Raw genomic sequence first — 19,844 nt, forward strand, 5'->3', positions numbered from 1 at the left:
GGCACCCGTTTGCCCACAAAGAATCACGCTCCTTCCCCTCTTCGATGCCTGACCTAGACATCGAAAAAGGAACTTGACAAAAATTAAGGGTCTATCCGTTGCATTTTCTCTCCTACTTCTCTGCCAGTGCGATCCCAGCATTTTCCTATTGGGTTATTGCATAGCCGGCATCGCTTGCACAGGGCTCCCTTTTTCCGAATGTTTACATGCTCCGCACTCCGATCAGAGCAGACCTACGACAGTTTTCAAGAACAATATTCCATGACCTCTTGCATTCGTGACCTGCCGACACGAACGCACCATGTCGGTTCGCAATAATCCCTTTGCGAGGAACGCCTCAACCTCGACTGGTTCGAGTGGTCTTGGCCGTCCAAAATCTGTCATCGCTCCCTCATCGCCGTCTCTCCTAACGGGGACGCCTTCCCCACCTACCCACTCGAGGACGCAATCCCAAAACTCACACAGTTTCAAGGCGGCGACAACATTAACGTCGCCAGCACCCGTCCGAAATGGCCATGCCCGTGGCACATCACGAGAAGGGACGCCGAGCTCAACCACCTTTGCGCCGTCCTACCTTAAAACCGAAGACATGCGGAAACCCACCGACATTGTCAAAGGGATTGAGGGCGAGAACGACTTTTCAGGCAAAAAGTATGTCTGGCTTAAGGACCCGCAGACGGCTTTTGTCAAAGGCTGGGTAGTAGAAGAGCTGGAGGGAGACCGGCTCTTGGTTCAGTGTGATGACGGTAGCGTGAGTGCACCGTGGAGAGTCTTAAGTAGCGCATTTCGCTGACACGAGGAAACAGCAACGAGAAGTCGATGCTGAGAGCGTCGACAAGGTCAATCCAGCCAAGTTTGACAAGGCGAATGACATGGCCGAGCTTACTCACCTGAACGAGGCTTCCGTCGTCCACAACCTGCACACACGGTACATGTCCGACCTGATTTACACCTACTCAGGCTTGTTTCTTGTGACAGTCAATCCTTACGCCCCTCTTCCAATATACACCAACGAGTACATCAACATGTACAAAGGCAGAAGTAGGGAGGACAACAAGCCGCACATATTTGCCATGGCCGACGAAGCATTCCGCAACCTGGTCGACGAAAATGAGAACCAGAGCATCTTAGTTACCGGCGAATCCGGCGCCGGGAAGACTGAAAACACCAAGAAGGTCATTCAGTACCTTGCCGCAGTTGCTCAATCGCAGGCGCCTTCGAAGAGCAGGGCGAAACAGCACTCGAACCTATCAGCCCAGATTTTAAGGGCAAACCCGATCCTCGAAGCCTTTGGTAATGCACAAACCGTGCGAAACAACAATTCGTCTCGATTCGGCAAGTTCATCAGGATTGAGTTCAACCGCGACGGATCGATTGCTGGAGCTTTCATCGATTGGTATCTCCTCGAAAAATCCCGGGTCGTACGGATCAACGGCCAGGAGCGCAACTATCACATTTTCTACCAGCTGCTCAAGGGCGCGGACCAGGCGCTAAAGAAAGATTTCTTTCTTGACGGCTTGGACGTTGGCGATTTCGTCTACACTCGGGACGGGCAAGAGGTCATTACAGGCGTGTCCGACCGGGACGAGTGGGAAACATTGATGGAGGCCTTCATGGTCATGGGCTTTTCCGACGAGGAGCAGGCGTCCATTCTACGCACCGTGGCCGCTGTTCTTCACCTTGGCAACATTTCCGTTGTCAAGGAGAGCAGATCGGCAGACCAGGCTCGCCTCGCGCCAGAGGCCAACGAAGTTGCTGCCAAAGTCTGCAAGCTGCTTGGTGTGCCCCTTGAGCCTTTCCTTCGCGGGTTGCTGCACCCCAAAGTAAAAGCAGGCAAGGAATGGGTTGAGAAGGTGCAGACGCCGGAGCAAGTCCGCTTCAGCATTGATGCCCTCGCCAAAGGCATATACGAACGGGGCTTTGGCGATCTGGTGACCAGAATCAACCGTCAGCTCGACCGTACGACCATGGGCCTCGATGACACCCGCTTCATCGGTGTGTTGGATATTGCGGGATTCGAAATCTTTGAGCACAACAGCTTCGAGCAGCTTTGCATCAACTACACGAATGAGAAGCTGCAGCAGTTTTTCAACCACCACATGTTTGTTCTGGAGCAAGAGGAGTATGCCAGGGAGCAAATCGAGTGGCAATTTATCGATTTTGGCAAAGACCTGCAACCGACAATCGACCTGATTGAGCTTTCCAACCCGATCGGTATCTTCTCGTGCTTGGACGAAGACTGCGTCATGCCCAAAGCCACCGACAAAACCTTCACCGAGAAGCTGAACTCATTGTGGGATAAGAAGTCACAAAAGTATCGGCCTTCTCGGCTGGGACAAGGTTTCATCCTCACACATTATGCTGCGGAGGTTGAGTACACCACCGAAGGCTGGCTGGAGAAGAACAAAGACCCTCTGAATGATAACTTGACCCGCCTGCTTGCCGCCTCAGCCGATAAACATGTCGCCAACCTTTTCGCTGACTGTGCCGACAATGACGATGAGACGGGCGGTATGAGGAGTAGGGTGAAGAAAGGTCTCTTTCGAACAGTGGCCCAAAGACACAAGGAACAACTCACGAGTCTCATGGGCCAGTTGCATCTGACACATCCGCACTTCGTTCGATGTATTCTTCCAAACCACACCAAGAGGCCGAAGCAGTTCAGTGGGCCCTTGGTCCTGGACCAACTACGGTGCAACGGTGTGCTAGAGGGCATCCGTATTGCTCGTACGGGCTTTCCCAACAGGCTCCCGTTCTCCGAATTCCGCCAGCGGTATGAGGTGCTTTGCCGAGACATACCCAAAGGTTATATCGAAGGTCAGGCGGCGGCAAAAATCATGCTAGACAAATTTGGCCTGGACAAGTCTCTCTATCGGATTGGTCTGACCAAGGTGTTCTTCCGTGCTGGCGTCCTTGCTGAGCTTGAGGAGCAACGTGACGCACTCATCTCGGAAATCATGTCCAAGTTCCAATCAGTCGCTCGGGGTTACATGCAACGACGGATTGCCTTCAAAAGGCTTTACCGAGCCGAGGCCACCAGGGTTATCCAGCGAAATTTCCAGGTGTACATCGATCTATGCGATAATCCATGGTGGCAGCTGTTTGTGAGGATGAAGCCCCTCCTGGGCGCGACCCGAACTGCGGCCGAAGTAAAAAAGCGAGACGACATGATCCGCCAGCTGAATGAGAAAATGCTACAAGAACAAGAGAATCGACAGAGACTCGAAGACGAACGAAGGAATGTGCATGCAGAGCTGCTCCGAATCCAGCAAACCCTGGAGAGCGAACGTGCTCTGGCACTGGACAAGGAAGAGATCTTCAAACGACTCCAACTCCGGGAGGTGGAATTGGAGGATAAGCTAGCCGGTGCCCTGGAGGATCAAGAGAAGCTCGAGGACCAGCTGGATAGCCTGCTCGAGGCCAAGAAACGAGCGGAAGAGGATGTGGAGCGGTGTCGTACACAGCTGGAACAAGCAGCCGGCATCATCTCGAGATTGGAACGTGAGAAGTCTGAACTCGCTGGCCGTGTTGAAGACCTTGAGCGCGCCATCGACGATATTACCAAGGCTCAGTCCGAACGCAGCGAGCAGGAGGCTGCCCTTGAGGGCGAGATCAAGATGCTGCAGAGCCAACTCTCGCTCAAGGAGCGCAAGGTTCACGACCTGGAAGCCAAGCTGCTCAAGACAGATCAAGATCTTGAGGTCAAATTGATGACCGCTCAAAAGGAGCTGCAATCGTCGAAAAGCAAGAATTCTCAACTGAGCGCCGAAAATCGCGAAATCCAGCAGCAGCTGGCTCAGTTGTCCAAGACTTCGACAGACTATGAGGATCTGGTCAGGAAGAAGGAGAGCGAACTCGCTTTGCTTCGCTCAGACAAGCGGAAGCTGGAGATGGAGCGGCGCAGCCTTGAAGACCAGAATAGGAGTCTCAGCGCAGAGAGAGAGAAGACTGCTGACAGACTTCGCGAGGTTCAAGCCCAGTTATCGGCAATGAAATCCCAGCACTCTCAGCTGCAGCGGGAGGCGGAGGATGCAAAGAGGCTTCTAGAAGCCCGGCTCTCTGAAGACGCTCAAGCCGACGAGAACAGGCAGGTCCTTGAAGCTCAAATCAGGGACCTTAAGGATGAACTGTACAAGACCCAGGTGGAACTCAGCAGGGAGCGCCAGTCACGCGACGATGTCCAGCTGCTTGGTGAGCACAAGTACCAGACCTTGAAGGACGAATACGACCACCTGAATGAATCAAAAATCATCATTGAAAAAGAGCTCTACGCCCAGCAAGATAAGCTCCGGCGGACCATGGAAGCTCGGGCTACGGCGGAAAAAGAACGTGATGAAGCTCGCGAGGAAATCCGGCGACTTCGTGCCGCCAAGATCCAGGCCGAGGAAGCCCGGCGCGAAGCCGAGATTGTTGGAGAACGAGCTGCTTTCAAGATCGCAAGGGAACGTGAGGAAAGTCTCCGTAAAGACCTCGAGGCGGCTCAGGAGCGACTTAGGTGGTTTGAAGAAGAGTGCGCCAAGCTCAATCGCCAAGTCGAAGACTTAAACAAGTTGATTCTCGAGTCCGGCGAATTTGGACTGAAGAACGACCAGGCAAAGGAGCGGATGGAGCGCGAGCTCCAAACCGTAAAGAGTCGTCTTGCTGCCTCTGAGAACGACAATCGGGCGCTGCTCAATAAACTGCAGCAAAAGGGGCTCGAAATTGCCCGGTCGGCATCGAGAGCAAGCGAGGCTTCTCGTGGTCAGGTCCTCTCTCTGCAACGTGAGAAGGCAAAGTTAGAAGAGCAGAACGCCAAACTCAACAAGCAACTTGGTGACTCACATCTCACCATTGCTTCGCTAGAGAAGCGGCTCGAGAAGCTGCAACTTGATCTTGAAGACCTCAACCACGAGGTAGCCAGAGAGGTTCAAAGCAGCCGCAATGCCGAAAAGGCTTCGTCGAACTTCACGGTTCAGTTGGCAGAGGCGAACCGCACCATTGAATCGGAGAAGCAACTGCGGGCGCAAGCTCAAGGAACTGTCCGCACCTTACAGTCCACCCTTGATGCCCGGGATGCGGAGCTTGCGGAACTGAGGGCTCAACTGCTAAACGCGCTTAAAGTCGTTGACCCAGAGGCGGCGCCTCCTGTTAGGTCAGATGGCGGTTCTGATTCGTTTTCCAGCATGAACTTCGATTTGGTTCGAAAGATCGAGGAACTGCAACAAGACTTGCGTGTTCAAAAGGCTGGCCGTGCCAGCGCCGAGGCTCAGCTAGCAGAGCTCAAAGCTGCCAGGAACGGCTCTCCCACTAGACGTGGCCTGGAAGAGATTAGCATCAGTGAGGCCCCGTTCACTACGTCGCCGACACAGAAGCACTCCAAGTCGAATGCTCGCCACTACTCGAATATATCGACACCGCCACGTCGGTTTGCAAATGCCGAAAATGATCATCTTCACGACTCGGTTCGCTCAGACAAGACTGCAGACATTCTGAGCTTCAACAATCGCATGGATCTCAAGGCAGAGGTCGAGGAATTGCAAAACCAACTTCAGATTGCACAAATGCAAAATCGACATCTCCAGAGCCAACTGGAGCGCTCAGTACCAGCTTCAGATGTGCACCCTGATGACAGTAGCCGAGTGCGGAAGCTTGAGCAAGCAAACGGGCGGCTGCAGGATCTGCTCGACGAGTCGGCGAAGCAGGTTTCAGCTCTGGAGAAAGCCCTTCATAGCGGTGAACTGTCTCTCCGGGACATTCAAACGAAGTCTCACGAAGAGATTCTTGAACTCCTCCATAGCCAGGAGGATTCTCGCCGGGCACTCTTGCATAGCCATAATGATGCCATCGCAGAGCTGACGGAGATGAAGGGCCAGCTGGAGAGGTTGAGGCATGACCGTGCGAAGCTCGAGGTGGACTACCGCGATGCCAAGTCAGACCTTCAGGAGATGTCACTCGCGAGAGAACAAGAGGCAGCTAGCCGCGTCCAGCTGCTGCAGGAGTACGCCGATCTCCAGATTCGCCTGGACGCCGAGAGCTCTAAGCTTGCCGATGTAACTGCTAGTCTCAACCTTTACAAGAGTCGTGCGGATGAGTACTTTAGCAAGCTGGAGCAGGCCGAGCTCGCTGTGCTAAAAGCGAGCCGTGCCGAACAGTTTGCAAAGTCCCAGGCTAAGGAGGCTGAGGAGAGCTGTGCAGAGATGATGGCGGAGAGGAAACGTCTCGAAGACACCATTGAGGATCTGCAGCAACAGACGCAGAGACTCGAGGAGAAGCTGGAGGACATGTCGACAGACCTGGAATCCGCAATTCAGGCGAAGAAGAGACTGCAGCACGAACTCGAGGACTACCGCAATCAGCGAGCGAACGACATTGAGGACAAGGAGTCGAGCATGGAGCAGCTACGCAAGAAGTACCAGGCCGAGTTTGCCACTCTCACGAAGGAGCTGGATCTCGCGCGAGAGGAGAAGTTGTTCAAGCAGGCGGAGATTGCGAGGCTGCGCGAAGAGCTCGATGAGTTGCGGTCCAAGTGGGATGACGAAGTGCTTAACAGCTCCACATGGTCCAAAGAGAAGGCACGTCTGCAGACTACGCTCGCTGATGTGGTGGCTTCGCGGGATGAGGCGGTTGCTGCTCACAACGAGGCTCAGGGCAAAATCGTGTCACTCCTGTCGCAAGTTCGCTCCCTCCGGTCGACAGTCGATGAGATTACCGCCGACCGTGACAGCCTTCTTCGCGAGAAGCGGAGCATCGAGTCTCGGTTGGAGGAAGCCAAAGCCGGTCTTGAAGAGCTTGCCAAGAGTGAGAGCCCGTCGCTTCGCAACGCTGCCAGCATCGACAAGGAAATTCTCGAGCTTAGAGCAGGGCTTGCGCAACAAGAAGACATCGCAGCTGCAGCAGTGGAGAAGATGCGCCGTGCTGAGTCGCTTGTGTCGGAAATCCAAAAGGACATCGTCGCAGAGAGGGAGGCGAGCGCCGAGTTGCTCAAGCAGAAAGCAGCCCTCGAGAAGTCGCTCAACGAGGCCCAGCTCAAGCTTATCGATCTCGAGACTAAGGGTTACTCGACGGCCAGCCACGACATCAAGTTCCTGCATAAGCGCATTCAAGAGGTAAGCCCGCCCCCCGCCCCTTTGTACTCGATCATGTCTAACCTGTCTATGGTAGCTTGAGTCCCAGCTCGAGCAGCAGGAGACGGAGCGAAACAAGTCGCAGCGCTCTGTGCGCAACGTCGACCGCATTGTCAAGGACCTGCAGTCGCAGATTGAGCGAAAGGACAAGCAAAATGGGCAGCTCACCGAGGACATTAATCGCATGCGCGAAAAGATGGACAAGCTACTCAAGACCATCGAGGAGCTGCAGGCGTCCGAGAGCAACAACGAACTGTCGGCGCGCCGGGCAGAGCGCGAGCTTCGCGAGGAGAAGGAGCGCGCGTTAATGCTAGAGCGCGAGTTGGAGGCTTGGAAGCTGAGGGTGGAGAAGGGTAGTAATGCTGGGTCAGTAGCCGGGAGCGTCTTTGGCGGGAGTATGAGGAACAGGCATGTGGGCTGGACTGGCGACGAGACGGTCAGCATTCCGCAGAGGAAGAGCAGCCTTAGTCGGGTACCTTCCATGACAAAGGGGTTCTTGTGAGAAGGGTTGGAATTTGGGATAGGCATCGGCTTGTCCGGAGAGCGAGGCATTGGAGGACGGGTCAGGGGGGTATCTGCATTTGGAACGGAATTGTCGGGGCGAAGCTGCGGGTTTGGTTGAAATGTTTCTGCGTACGGGATTACTGCGTATGTGCCGCGAGGCCAGGGCATTGAGCTACGAATTCATGATATGATGTTACGTAATTGAGCAACGAATCGATTAGAGTTCATACATTCTGTCGCTTACAGCTGATCATTGAAGCGAATGCCTCGAACTTGTGTAAGGAGATGAGCGTTGGAAGTTGCTGGGGAAAGTCGGTTCGGTTGCTCGCTTCTGATAGGATTTTGTTCCTTCCTACAAAGAAACAGCTCAGCCTCGGCTAGTATCCTCTGTGGCGCAATTGGCTAGCGCGTCTGACTGTTAATCAGGAGGTTGGAAGTTCGAGCCTTCCCGGAGGAGAAATGCTGTGAGATGCCTTTTTTTTTTGAGTTTCTGAATGGTCTGGTGATCTCCGCCCTCTCCCCTCCAACTGGAACTGCAGGCAGGAACCAACGTTGCTGCAGTTTTCTATACCTTTAGTAACTCTTTTTGTACTTCTTCCCGTGTTCAAACCAGCGCCTTGATTCGGACAAATTTCGAGACTCGAAACTCCCTCATACTAAATAAAAAATAGCGGACTTTCCGTGGCCACCATGCTCTATGCTTGCAGACATTCTCTCATCCAACTGCTCACTGCAAGTGTACTGTCGTCGGTCATGCTCACGGCAGAGCTCAAGAGCCCTGGCCGAGGGCGAATCAAGCCCGAGTGCTCGGTTGGAGGCTCAAATGGCTAGGGGGGTGTAAACACAGACCTCGTCGGATCTCAGCTAGCAGAAGATGAAGCGAATAGGAAAACGGCGGAACAAGCATCTCGGCCATTCCTCCCGTTTGTCGTTGTGGGGGCGCCTGGCCCTTTAGTGGCTTCGGCCGAATCTCTGCCAGCGCGGTCTCGAGCACAACCTGTCGTCCGCCCTCCGCAGATCTGCTACCCATCAACTTCCCCTTCGAAGATACGTAACTAAACGATCAAGGATTAAGTCTGCCGTCCTGTTCGTCTCGGTTGCCAGCGTGGCCCTGAGACAGAACATCTCGGCTCAACCGGACTGTGCCGTGCCGTGCCGTGCGTCTCACTCTTCCTCGTTACCTGTTCACCCAAGAATCCGGACTAACGTCACCATTTAACCCAGGTTGCCTATCTCATCGGCGCTGTAAGCGCGGTAGGAGGCTCCGCCACTGATATTGGCTGTCAATGCGGGCGGGCCGACCCACGGTCAGCGAGCCGCCGCAGCCCCAGAGCGCCTGATCCGCGTAGTGCTCCCTCCAGCTTCTCAACGAAGGCCGCAACCCAATCTGCCAGCACCACGGCGGAGGGCTCCGCAGCTTCTAGAAGAGGTCGTGTTATGTCCTCAACCTTGCAGACGGTATCCCTGGGCAGCTTTGTATGAGGGCAACCTGCTTTTCGGGTGTCCCTGCCCGCCTCGACATATTTAACGGCGTGGAAGAGAACAAAGGAATATTGGCCGTCTATTTGAGAGAGCAGATCACTTCAATGGCCCGAAATGAGGGCCCCTAACGACCTCGTCTAGATGGATACTGATAGATGCCGTGATTGCCGCAGGTATTTGAGAAATCCCGAAGACTGGTCAAGCCCCCAGATGTGCTACCTCAGTGCATGATAAGAAACGATGGCTAGTCTTGAGACCAAGACACTGCACCATGTTGGAGTGTTTTTTCTAGAATGGGGTCGCCGTCTTGGATGGATACGCTGTAAAAATACGTGATTGCTCAGTATACGCTAATACCGTAAGTTTCACTTAATACAGCCTGATACAGTTTCCCTCTCACCTTCCAAGAGCTTCACCATGAACCTCACCACCGCGAAGTACCTCTCGGTATTTTACATCATCGCGCCTCTTTTGCGATTCATTAGTCTATGCTTAATAGAGCACAAGACGGGTCTCACTAGTAATAGTTCCTGACGGGGTTCATTCCCTCGACTTTTACAAAAGCATTTCAACAGCACCGACATCCCACGGTTCCGAAACTCGCAGTCCTCAACATGGCAACCGACGTAGCTCTAGAGACCTCCATGGCATGGGCCACCATCTCTCTCCAACCATCCGCGGGAGAAGCGAACACCGGGCTAACGCGCCCAAATCACAGGGCACCATCATCGTCGAGCTCTACAACCAGCACGCGCCCAAGACGTGCCAGAACTTTGCGACCCTCGCCTCGCGCGGCTACTACAACAATACCATCTTCCACCGCATCATCAAGGACTTTATGGTCCAAGGCGGCGACCCGACGGGGACGGGCCGCGGCGGGACTAGCATCTACGGCGACAAGTTCGAGGACGAGATCCGCAGCGACCTGAAGCGTATGTGTTTTGTTGACGTTCTGGTGTGTTTGTTTGTCACATATCTGATAAACACCCATCCCTACCCTTCGTCTGGTTCTTTTCTTCTTTCCTTCTTTCTCTTCTTTTTTTTCTCGTGGTATGAATAGGAAAGAGGCCATCGTGGTGTGGTAGGCGGGCAAAAGTGCCCCGTGATGGCCAGGGAAGAAAAAAGAAAAAAACGGAAAAAAAATCTCCACGTAGGAAAGAGAAGCATACTAACCAACGCCGGCGGCCGGCCGGCGCGATACGCAGATACGGGCGCAGGCATCCTCAGCATGGCCAACGCAGGCCCCAACACCAACGGCAGCCAGTTCTTCATCACATTGGCACCCACGCCGTGGCTGGACGGCAAGCACACCATCTTTGGGCGGGTCAAGAAGGGTATTCGGGTGGTGCAGCGGATGGGCCTGGTGCCGACCGACGCGGAGGACCGGCCCAAGACGGAGGTCAAAATCGTCAGGGCCTACGTGGTGACCCAGGAGGAAGAGGTTTAGGCCGCGGCAACTGGACCAATAACTAATGGTGTGAAGTACGAGATCGTGACTGGCACGGACAAGGGGAAGGTAGTTGTGTATGTCACATTCCTGCCTTTGAACCATCCGTATTCCGGTGCGCACATATGTACACGTAAATGGGGAACGCTTGCGCTGATCACGTTGTACAGCGATGCGAGTCCCAAGAGAGAAAAAAGACCTTCCATGTATCATACGCGTATCATACGCCTCGGGGAAAAAAAACGAGGTGGGCAGCAGACAGCAAAGTAAATCAATCTGTCCGACTGCCTCTTCTTCCGTGTATACAACCAACCAGACCACTTGCATGTAACGTCCGCTGAGGCTCCTTTTTCTTCGTCGTAATAGTACAAGAGTCATGTCCCGTAAATGCCCGGAGCCGATGAACGCAAATGCAGAGAACGCCGCCAACCCGGACCAGCCCACCGTGGGCGATGATGCGAAACGTTTCCGAACCGTGACCAATGTGATGCGCAGAGAGAAGCAAGTTGTCGATGCGAAGTGGGAAACAACATCTGAAGTCGACAGAGCTGGCCATCGACCAGCCGCCGAGTTAGCGAGGCGGCGATGACGGAGTGCCCGAAGACTCGCTCTCCAAGTCGCGATCCTTCTTAATCTTCTTGCCGGCCGGCGAGGGCAACCGTGGCTTCGCCGCTCCCAGCTTGATCTTCTTGGTTGGCGAGGCGCTTTTTGAAATTGGCGCCGGTTTCTTCGGCGCCACTTGCACGGTCGAGTCCTTTGCGTCGTCGTCGGCCTCCACCGTTTGCTCCACGTTGAGCATCGAGCTAGGCTTTACCTTGTCCTTCTTCAGATTTCCGAGTGCGGCGGAACTCTTGGCTTTCAGAATGACCTTCTTGGTCAGCGAGTTCGGCTTGATCTTCTTTTTCTTGGGATTGTTTTGGTCAGAGTCCTCCCCATCCTCGTCGAATTCGTCACCGTCCCGCTTCCTGGGGCTCGCTCCCCGGCTTCCCGGTCGCGGCGTGCCCTTCTGGCTTCCGGGCGGGGTGTTGTCGTTGTTCTGGCTGCCCCCGTTGCTGCCATTGCTAATCTTTTGCGCGGCCGCCCTGCTGGCATTGCGCCCGCTGTTGCCAATGCATCCGCCCATGTGGTTGTTCAGACGCGTCACCAGGATGCACCTCTTGCACTTGGGGCACGTCGCGCTGGGAAAGCTCAGCACGTTAGACGGCCGGTCCTTTGCGCTTCCTTCGCCGGGCGCCGGGGAGCTCGGGTCATTGGGGTCGAGCTTTTGATCCTTCTTCTTCTTGCCCCGCCCCGGCCCTGGCGCAACCCACGTCTGGCCGTAAATGTCGTAGCCCGGCTTCTCAATGTAAGGGTGCTTCTTGCAGTAGATAACGCCGGGGTCCGGCTTCCTCGCGCCCTTGCCGTCCGTGGGGTACAGCAGTCGGGGGAGGTGGCATTTCGGGCAGAGGATTTCCTTGGTCGTCTTGAGCGGGTTGCCCTTCAGCATCACCTTTCCCTCCTTATATATAGCTGCATCCGTTTCGACCTCGACATCGGGGCTGGGGTCCGTTGTGCCATCCGTCGTGTTCTTTGCGAGCTTCTCGACCTTGATGGCGGCCGTGTTTGCGCGCGCAATCTTCTCGTCTCGGTGCACTTTGAGCAGGAGGTCGTGGACGATGTTATACAATAGATCGTCGACAACGGCGTGGGACTGGATGGGGATCAAGTCAATATCGCGGAGGGCCGGAGCGCAAACTGCCACAACTCACAAGCTTGTCCAGGGGAGGCGCCCCGTCTTGCGCGACGATAACTCCGGCCTTGCCGGTTTCCCCTCCTTCGGCGGACATTGTGATTGTGTGTGGGGGGTGCTCGATGCTCGAGGAGATTGAACCGTCTCGGGAGGGCGTTGTGGGTGTGTTTGGAAGGTAGGCAGGACCTCCCAGCCTTTTAATTGGAACGGCTCCGATTTTTGGGGCCGCGGCGATCGGAGAAGGTCGACGGGCCTCAGACCCGCGCTCGGCTGCAGCAAGCTCGCTCCGCCCGGCGACCGTTGCACCTGGGCGGTAGAGGTCGGGAAAACAAAGAAAAGTCGAAAGAACGATTTGCGTCACCCAAGCAGCGATCCGCCGGGGTCTTTATCGCCAACAGTGGATATTTGACGGCGATTCTCTGCCCGACGGTTTGGGTGGGTATCCGGTCAGAAGGAGTTGGAATGACTGACTAAGGTAAGGATAACTAGTCGAGGGAAAAGCTCTCTCAGCCCACCAGCCGCCGTTTTTGTTAGGCGTTGAACGCACCGGGCAGTTGTCGTAATGCACCGCAAATGCAGGACCTCACAATACCTTGAATGGCCCACCACTTTGCCTATTTGGACGGGGGGGGGGGAAATAGCACGGAGCATTTGCGTGTAGTTACCACAATTCGCAACGCACGCCGCGTCAAACTCAATAGGACACACGCACGCCATACAAGTAGTTTGGTTTCTATTGTCGGTTATAAACAACAATACGAAGTAGCGCAAGGCTATCCCCTAACAAAACTTATTGAGAGAGAGACGCCTGTTATGGCCGCGGAAGCCAATTCGATCCCGCCTACGGTCTTGTCAATAATCATACTGCCAACATTGGCAGGCAGGGTGGGCAGACCAAACGACAAGTCTTAATCCAGGGTTTTCTCCCCCCTTCTTGTGTTTTTTTTTCCTGAAAGCGCAAACCTCTTGCATTTCTATTTTGCCCTCTCGCTGCTCCCATTGCCTTACTTGCGAAATGTAATCAGCCTAGTATGCTCGAGGAACTTAGTGCACAAGGAGAAAGTATAGCGCATGTCCGCAGTAGCTTTCACAATTATTCAAGCTCAAGCTGGCCCAACTTTCCCGTTATATCATGTACGTCCGTACATCCGTATAATTGCCATGAGCGGAGCTGCGGTGGGGCGAGAGGACGGGATGCTGAGCGGCGCGGTATTTGGCATCGATCTATCGGGCGGATCCGCTTTCTGCCGCTGGCCGAGCAGGGGTCCCAGGGGCATCAACAAACAGATCGGAGGCGGTTACTTGGCCATCGAGGCTTGACAAGTTCACCTGGCGACAACATTCTCTCCTTTCCACGACTGGGTCATGTAGCCGACTCCCACATCCTCGTTGAACAATGCAGCGCACTCAGCAATCCTCAATCCGCTCCTTCTTTCGACCGCGACCCCAGCCTGAATATACTGCCCCGCCATCGACTGCCCCGCCGCAACACAACAATGCTACGACACAACAAACATCAACACCACCACCACCCCCTCCCCCTCCGCCTCCGGATTCGGCCGCGGTACAGCCCGTGACAATACCAGTTACCCTTCCCCCGAACGGTGTCCCGGTCCTCCCATCACCGCCGTCCATCCCCTCGGGCGCGACCATTGTGCCGCTAGCGGAGGAACACGTACCCGCTTTGCGGCGCATCAACTCCCTGCTTCTCCCCGTCCCTTACCCGGACTCATTCTATGCCAGGGCTCTCGAGCCTCTTGCATCGGGCCTCTTCTCGCGTGCCATTCTCTGGCAGGACTCCGACGCGGACACGCCCAAGGTCATCGGCGGTCTAATCTGCCGTCTCGAGCCCAACCCGTTCCTCGACGCCCAAGGCAGACCGCTCCCCCAACCCTCCGTCCCTACGCACTCTCAGAAGCCGTTCAGCGTACCTCCCGACACGCCGTACCACGCAATCTACATCCAATCCCTCGCCCTGCTCTCCCCCTACCGTTCCCTCGGCCTCGCCGCCGCCGCGCTCGAGCACATCATCGCAAGCGCCAGCCTCCTCCCGGAAGCCGGCAGCAACATCGACGCTCGGACTATATACGCCCACGTCTGGACCGAGAACGAGGAGGGTCTCAAGTGGTACGAGGCACGCGGGTTCGCCCGCGAGGGCACCGAGCCGGTCAAGGGGTACTACTTCAAGCTGCGGCCTGACTCGGCGTGGGTTGTGCGCCGGCACATTGGGCCCGCAGCTGCCTCTGCCGCTGCCGCTGCCGCAAGCACGCGCGCGTCTGAGACCGCGTCGGGCATCACAGTCACTGGCCCGCGCGGCGCCGATACGAAGCCGTCTTCCGCCGCCTCAGCTGCATCGCAGCCTCACCCTCCCGAGTCCGTCCTCGCAGCAGCCGTCAATCTCCCCCCGATATCCTCGGCGCCGCCACCAATTGCAGCACCAGCTGCAGCACCACCAGCAGCCGCAGCCGCAGCAGCAGCCGCACATGCCACAGCGTCCGCGACCACCCGGAACTCCTCCAACCCGCCACCGCCCACGCGCCGCCTCGCAGCAGCAGCCGCGTCACCCTCCCCCGCCCCCTCCACTACGTCAACAGCAGCATCATCGGCGTCATCGGTGTCGATCTCGTACCAGAACACGCGCCCGCAGACAGAGTGGAACGACCTGCCCCCGGACATGGTCGTGCCCAGCTCGAACGGCGGCGGTAAGAGGAAGACAGGAGGCAGCAGCGGCAGCAGCAGCAGCAGCACCACCGACCTGCAGGGGCTGTTGAGTCCCAACAGCCATCCCGGGGCGGGAGGCGCATCGGGGGCGAGCAGCGGTTCGCGGAGCAGCTCGACGGCTAGGAAGAAGAGGGAAAGGACGTATCCTTCCGCTGCGTTTGGGGCATAGTTTTGGACAAATATTTACCGGAAGGGACGGGGAATGGTGGGAGTTGGGTTATGGGTCGAGAAACCGGGTAGTTTAGCGTTGAGGTTGGGATTGAGTTGGGTTATTTCAGATCGGAGACAGGAGACGGGTTTATATAAAAGATGAAACAGAATGTATAAAGCGGCATGCGAAATGTTGTTCGTGCCGCCGTAGAAGTGGTCCAAAGGCCGTTTTCATCTTCGGCAAGGCGAGGGAGGGCGGCGCGCTGAACTTCTATGCTTGCTTCGCTGCTGATTGTACTGGTAAGCCATCCTGCCTCATACCTTTTTAGCTTAAGACCTACGGAGTGAGAAGTCAACGCTAGCTACCCTAGTTTCAGTCCCGTCCCCCAGTTCCCCGCTCCCGACCTGAAGCCCCTTTTCTTGTACATGGAATCATATCAGGATGCGACCAGGAGAGTCCAAATTAATGATCCATGCAAGTAAAAGCCCAAGACGACTTCGCTGCTGCTCCGTTGCCCAGGCCCAACCACCACCCCAACCGATAGAAAAAAAGAAAAAAAAACAATCGAGAATCGTACACGCCGTGCAATGCACCCCAGCCCCAGGAGGAGCAACTGCTTGACTGCCACGTAACTAGATAACATAACTAGATATGGCCTTGTAAAGTGCTGAGGCTCTCCCATCACATGAGATCACAGCATCTGCCTAGTCGCTTTTGCAAAAGTATGGTAGGAGCAGGCCACACCCAGGACTCCTAGTCGGAAGCGGCTTTCTCGTCCACGGCAGAAGGCTCCGCCTTGACAGTCGAGCGCAGTTCGCCGATGTATTCCTCGTTGCTGGTGTTCTTCTCCATGCTGGCAGCAACCGAGGCGATGAGGGCAGCGCCAACGCCGGACCCGTCCTGGGTAAGGCCAATCTTGATGCGGTTCGCGCTCTCTCCGATGCCCTCGGTGATCTTCAGAGCCTCGGTGATCATGGAGCGGAAACCCGGGTAATGCTCTACCAGGCTGCCGTCGACGCCAATGTCGATGTCCTCGCCCAGGAGCTCCGGGTCGTCCAGCTTGCCGGTCTGGATAACGACCGCGGCAATGGCGACGGCAGCGAGACGGGCGGCGCGGCGACCAATGGCATGCGAGATCCGCTTGAACGCCAGGGCGTCTTCGTACGCCGGGGCGTAGATCTTCAGGTCCTTCTCTAGCGACTGGCGGAGGGCCGAAAGCTCGGGGTCTTGGTCCGCCTCCGCAGTCGACATGATGGACGTGTCGACACCCCACGGCTTGTAGAGCGGCGAATCTCTGTCGATGACGGTAACCGAACCCCTATCGTTGAAGCTGGAGTTCTCGTCCTTGAAGAACGAAACGTTTGGGTTGTTGTGGAGCTCGAGAGTGACCAAGCGCAGAATCTCTCCCAAAAACATTCCCGAGACACGTTTCTCATACATCTGGTAGCCAGGGTTGATGCTGCCCTTCTCCAAAGCATCGTCCCATTTCGTGGTGGGCAAGACATTAAGCTGGTTGTCGAACGATCCCCACTCTGTGTTGATAACCATGTGGCCCGTCGTATCGTCATACTCGCCAGCGAGGCCCTTCTTCAGATTGGACAGCTTCTCGATATAGGCACCATTGGTACCGGTGCCGAAAATGGCACCCAGAATCGAGCCGTGCTTGTTGGGAGAGGTGTATGAGCGCGCCATGAGCGTTCCGACGGTGTCGTTGACGAGCGCGGCCACCTTCACCGGGAGATGGAGCTTGTCAATCTCCTCCTGCAGGAGAGCGCAGACGTCCTTGCCGACGGCATCCGGAATGTCAAAGCCCTTGGTCCACCTGATGAGGGTGCCCTTGTTTATCCCAACCTGCTTTACCGGGAAGCTGAAGGTGAAGCCCATGCGGAAGATGTGCTCGTCCCTGAAGCCTTCTGGGGAGCTCACTGTCATCCGGCGTCTAATGTGGTGCTCAAAGTCCTCGTTGTGGTGCTCCTGAAGGAACTTCTTGATCTCCAATGCCAGGAATGCGAACAACTCCTGCGCCGTCTTGGCAACCATGAGGTGTTTGGGGATGGCAACCTTGTTGTAGGTGTGTCTAAAGGAATTGTTCCCCAGAAGCTGAATTGAGCAGACGCGGAAGTTTGTGCCACCGAGGTCGACGGCCATGTAGAGACCCTTTCCGCGTCGTCAGCGTCTGTCTCTACGCCCGTCGCGATGCATGTTGGACCTTGGATCCAATACTGACCTTCTCGGAACCATTGGGTACTGCGGTCACGTACGTGGGAATCTGGCTCAAGCTGGTTCCATCCTTTCTCAGACCCTCATCTTCGGACCCTGTCAGCGATGGCGGCCGATATGCCAAGCACGAAGGGACGAATCGAGCACATACCCATCTGACGAAGGAACTCCTTAACCGCTCTGTTGACATCGGCGTCCGAGAACTCGAACTGGTCGACGATCGCCTGCGTCTCTGCTTCGAGAGCCATGGCGGGCGACGGCGTGGAGAGAGGAGCCGCGGGAGGAAATGGGGGTGGGCGCGGATGCTCGCAGGTCCCTGATTCGTGGCCTGACCCCGTGGGGAAAGACTGGATTGCCTGATCGAGGGGAGCGCGGGAACTTATGGACCAAGAGAGATAGCGCGCGCTGTGACGGAAGAGGGTCTTTTGAGCGTTTTGTTAGCCGGGATGGAAAAAAACTCCGAGCTTCAGAGATAACAATTGGGTATTGCGCAGGAGTTCCTGGTGCAGATCCCGACAGCCTTGTTTGAAGTGCTGCGGCATGGAGTGCTTGTTGGTTGGGGGTAATGGAGGGGCACAGATTGACGGCGCGGCCAAGCTAATGCGGGGCACGTAATAGCGGCGTCTCGTACTCCGTAGTTTCTGCGCCAGAAACAGCAGCCGGGAGCTGCTTTTGATATACGACTTACCGAGGCGAGAATGATGAAAGCCACAGAACACAGATGCACCAGGCTGGGAAACGTCAGGCCACGATAGCTGCGCGAATTGGTTTTTTGGACCGCAGCACCCGGTGGGTTCTTAAAGGTGGCCGGGCGCCCCGCGGCGCCGGACGAGCTTGGGGATGACGTTTTGTCGGTTCCAACAGGGCTCCCCAACTGGTTTAGCTCCAATGGACTCGTGGGGTCACGCTGGGGCCCCGCCGCAAGTGAAAACGGCCCGGATTTGGGTGCCAGTTGCTCAGGCGGGGGGTCATTGGCTGGCTGCGCTCTCGCTGCGGCTTCGGCGGTGGCCCCCCCCCAAAATGCTGGAGCCTCCTGAAAATTACCTCAATGTCAGTAATAACAACACGCGACTCGCGACTCGCAAACTGCGGAGCGACCTGCCGTGCCGGCGTTTGAATCGGCGAATTAGGCGGTGCTAGCTCGGCCGGAAAGGTGTTGTTGCAGTTCGTTTATGCCCGTCCAGATTTCGCGAGTATCGAAACGGCCGGGCATGCGATAGGAGTCCAAGGTGCGTCCCTGCCGAGGGCCAAAGCGCTCTCGCTTCAAACTCGTGTGAACCCCAGGCGTTCGTTCTTCTTGCGCTCCCCGGTGCCGAGAATAGGTGTAACCTGCAATGCCTCTGACTGCGGGATTTGCCAACGAACCACGGCAGATAAGGCCACCAACACGTGGAATGCTCGAGGTCAGACGAGTCGCGTGTCGACAACACGCCGCGAACCACAAAAACGGCCCTGTCACTGGACAATGGCTGTTATCGCGAGGCAATTGGCCCCAAATTTTGAAGCCTCGTTCACAGCCGCTTGGGATTGGTTTGGAAACGGCACGTCCGAAACGCAATGAGCTTCTTCCTCACAGACATCTGAAAGAGTGCTGAAGTTCAGGTTAGAAGCATTAGTTGTGTACTAGTGTACGTACTCCGTACATACGCAGGTACGCAGTCGGCTGGCTCCGGCGGCCCTAAGACAAATATGGATGTGGAGTGCTATGACACTAGTGGTCCCACTAACCAAAGGGGAGATCATCAAAGATCTTGGGAAAAGACCCAAGGGTAACTTCGCAGTAGAGAGCACGGATACACGCGCAGTGGAGTTTCCAGCTGCTTCAATATCTGTCGCAATCACCTTACTCGGCACTACTAACCGGGCCCAAGACGGCACATGATTGGGCCTTGTTGACTAATTGCCACCGTCAGGATACTCACAACAGTACGAACCTTTCCTAGTCTAGCAAATTATATTTTCCGTTTTTGAACATCCAAGGGCCGAATTGGGAGACATGGCAAGAAGATTCTGGACGAGTGTACCTCCATAGACGCACGCAATCCACCTCTCTATTAGAATGCAGGTATTTTGTGAAAAATGCTCTTAGATAGGCACTCTCAACGTGTGAATCCACAAGGCAGTGTATTCCGTACAATATGTAACTACCCCTTTTCATCCACCAGCCAAGCGCTCCTCTTAACGCAGGCAGCAGAATGGAGTGTAGATCGAGCTTCCCAAGCCATGCTTTGTCAATCGCATTTTCGGAATTAAGGTAACATCTGGTCAAGACACATCCTAGTGGATTCCTCCCACACAACGACCCCAGTCACCCAGAGATAGCACGTCTTACAGTGGTAAGCATTTCGACCTTTTTATAGCTTTTTTTTGTCATGTTTTATCTTCCTTGCCTATGCCTATGCTTTAGGCAGGCGACAGAAAGATCATCGAGGGCGCATGAGCTGATGAAATTTGGTTGAATTCTCGAGATATTTGCTTCATTGCACC

At 55.5% G+C, this 19,844-nt stretch overlaps 5 protein-coding genes and 1 non-coding gene across 6 annotated transcripts; 4 read left to right on the forward strand and 2 right to left on the reverse strand.

Moving 5' to 3' along the window:
- Positions 1-301: 301 nt before the first annotated feature.
- P884DRAFT_192082 (P-loop containing nucleoside triphosphate hydrolase protein) lies at positions 302-7,605 on the forward strand (the record flags this gene model as incomplete). The annotated part of the gene is made up of 4 exons (XM_069437642.1): positions 302-751; positions 807-3,149; positions 4,209-7,085; positions 7,141-7,605. The coding sequence occupies 4 exons, from the start codon at positions 302-304 to the stop codon at positions 7,603-7,605; spliced, it is 6,135 nt and encodes a 2,044-aa protein (XP_069301273.1).
- Positions 7,606-7,990: 385 nt separating this feature from the next.
- Positions 7,991-8,064, forward strand: P884DRAFT_t21. Its single transcript has one exon. It is a non-coding gene; the product is annotated as a tRNA-Asn (tRNA).
- A 1,425-nt stretch (positions 8,065-9,489) lies between these two features.
- P884DRAFT_216937 (cyclophilin-like domain-containing protein) lies at positions 9,490-10,700 on the forward strand. The gene is made up of 3 exons (XM_069439330.1): positions 9,490-9,736; positions 9,808-10,021; positions 10,295-10,700. Exons 1-3 carry the CDS (start codon positions 9,704-9,706, stop codon positions 10,534-10,536), a joined length of 489 nt encoding a protein of 162 aa, XP_069301274.1. The 5' UTR covers positions 9,490-9,703; the 3' UTR covers positions 10,537-10,700.
- A 3-nt stretch (positions 10,701-10,703) lies between these two features.
- P884DRAFT_255049 (uncharacterized protein) lies at positions 10,704-12,226 on the reverse strand. The gene has a single exon (XM_069440953.1). The coding sequence runs from the start codon at positions 12,020-12,022 to the stop codon at positions 11,108-11,110; it is 915 nt and encodes a 304-aa protein (XP_069301275.1). The 5' UTR covers positions 12,023-12,226; the 3' UTR covers positions 10,704-11,107.
- Positions 12,227-13,661: 1,435 nt separating this feature from the next.
- P884DRAFT_289564 (uncharacterized protein) lies at positions 13,662-15,442 on the forward strand (the record flags this gene model as incomplete). The annotated part of the gene is made up of 1 exon (XM_069444006.1): positions 13,662-15,442. The coding sequence occupies one exon, from the start codon at positions 13,662-13,664 to the stop codon at positions 15,153-15,155; it is 1,494 nt and encodes a 497-aa protein (XP_069301276.1). The 3' UTR covers positions 15,156-15,442.
- On the reverse strand, positions 15,443-18,061 carry P884DRAFT_236538 (uncharacterized protein). Its single transcript, XM_069439996.1, has 3 exons — positions 17,509-18,061; positions 17,365-17,444; positions 15,443-17,294 (listed from the first exon to the last, which is right to left on the reverse strand). The coding sequence occupies exons 1-3, from the start codon at positions 17,603-17,605 to the stop codon at positions 15,891-15,893; spliced, it is 1,581 nt and encodes a 526-aa protein (XP_069301277.1). The 5' UTR covers positions 17,606-18,061; the 3' UTR covers positions 15,443-15,890.
- Between the last annotated feature and the right edge of the window lie 1,783 nt (positions 18,062-19,844).

This window comes from Thermothelomyces heterothallicus, assembly GCF_042370625.1.
Source record: "Thermothelomyces heterothallicus CBS 202.75 unplaced genomic scaffold P884_scaffold_2, whole genome shotgun sequence".
Classification (NCBI taxonomy): Eukaryota; Fungi; Ascomycota; class Sordariomycetes; order Sordariales; family Chaetomiaceae; genus Thermothelomyces; species Thermothelomyces heterothallicus.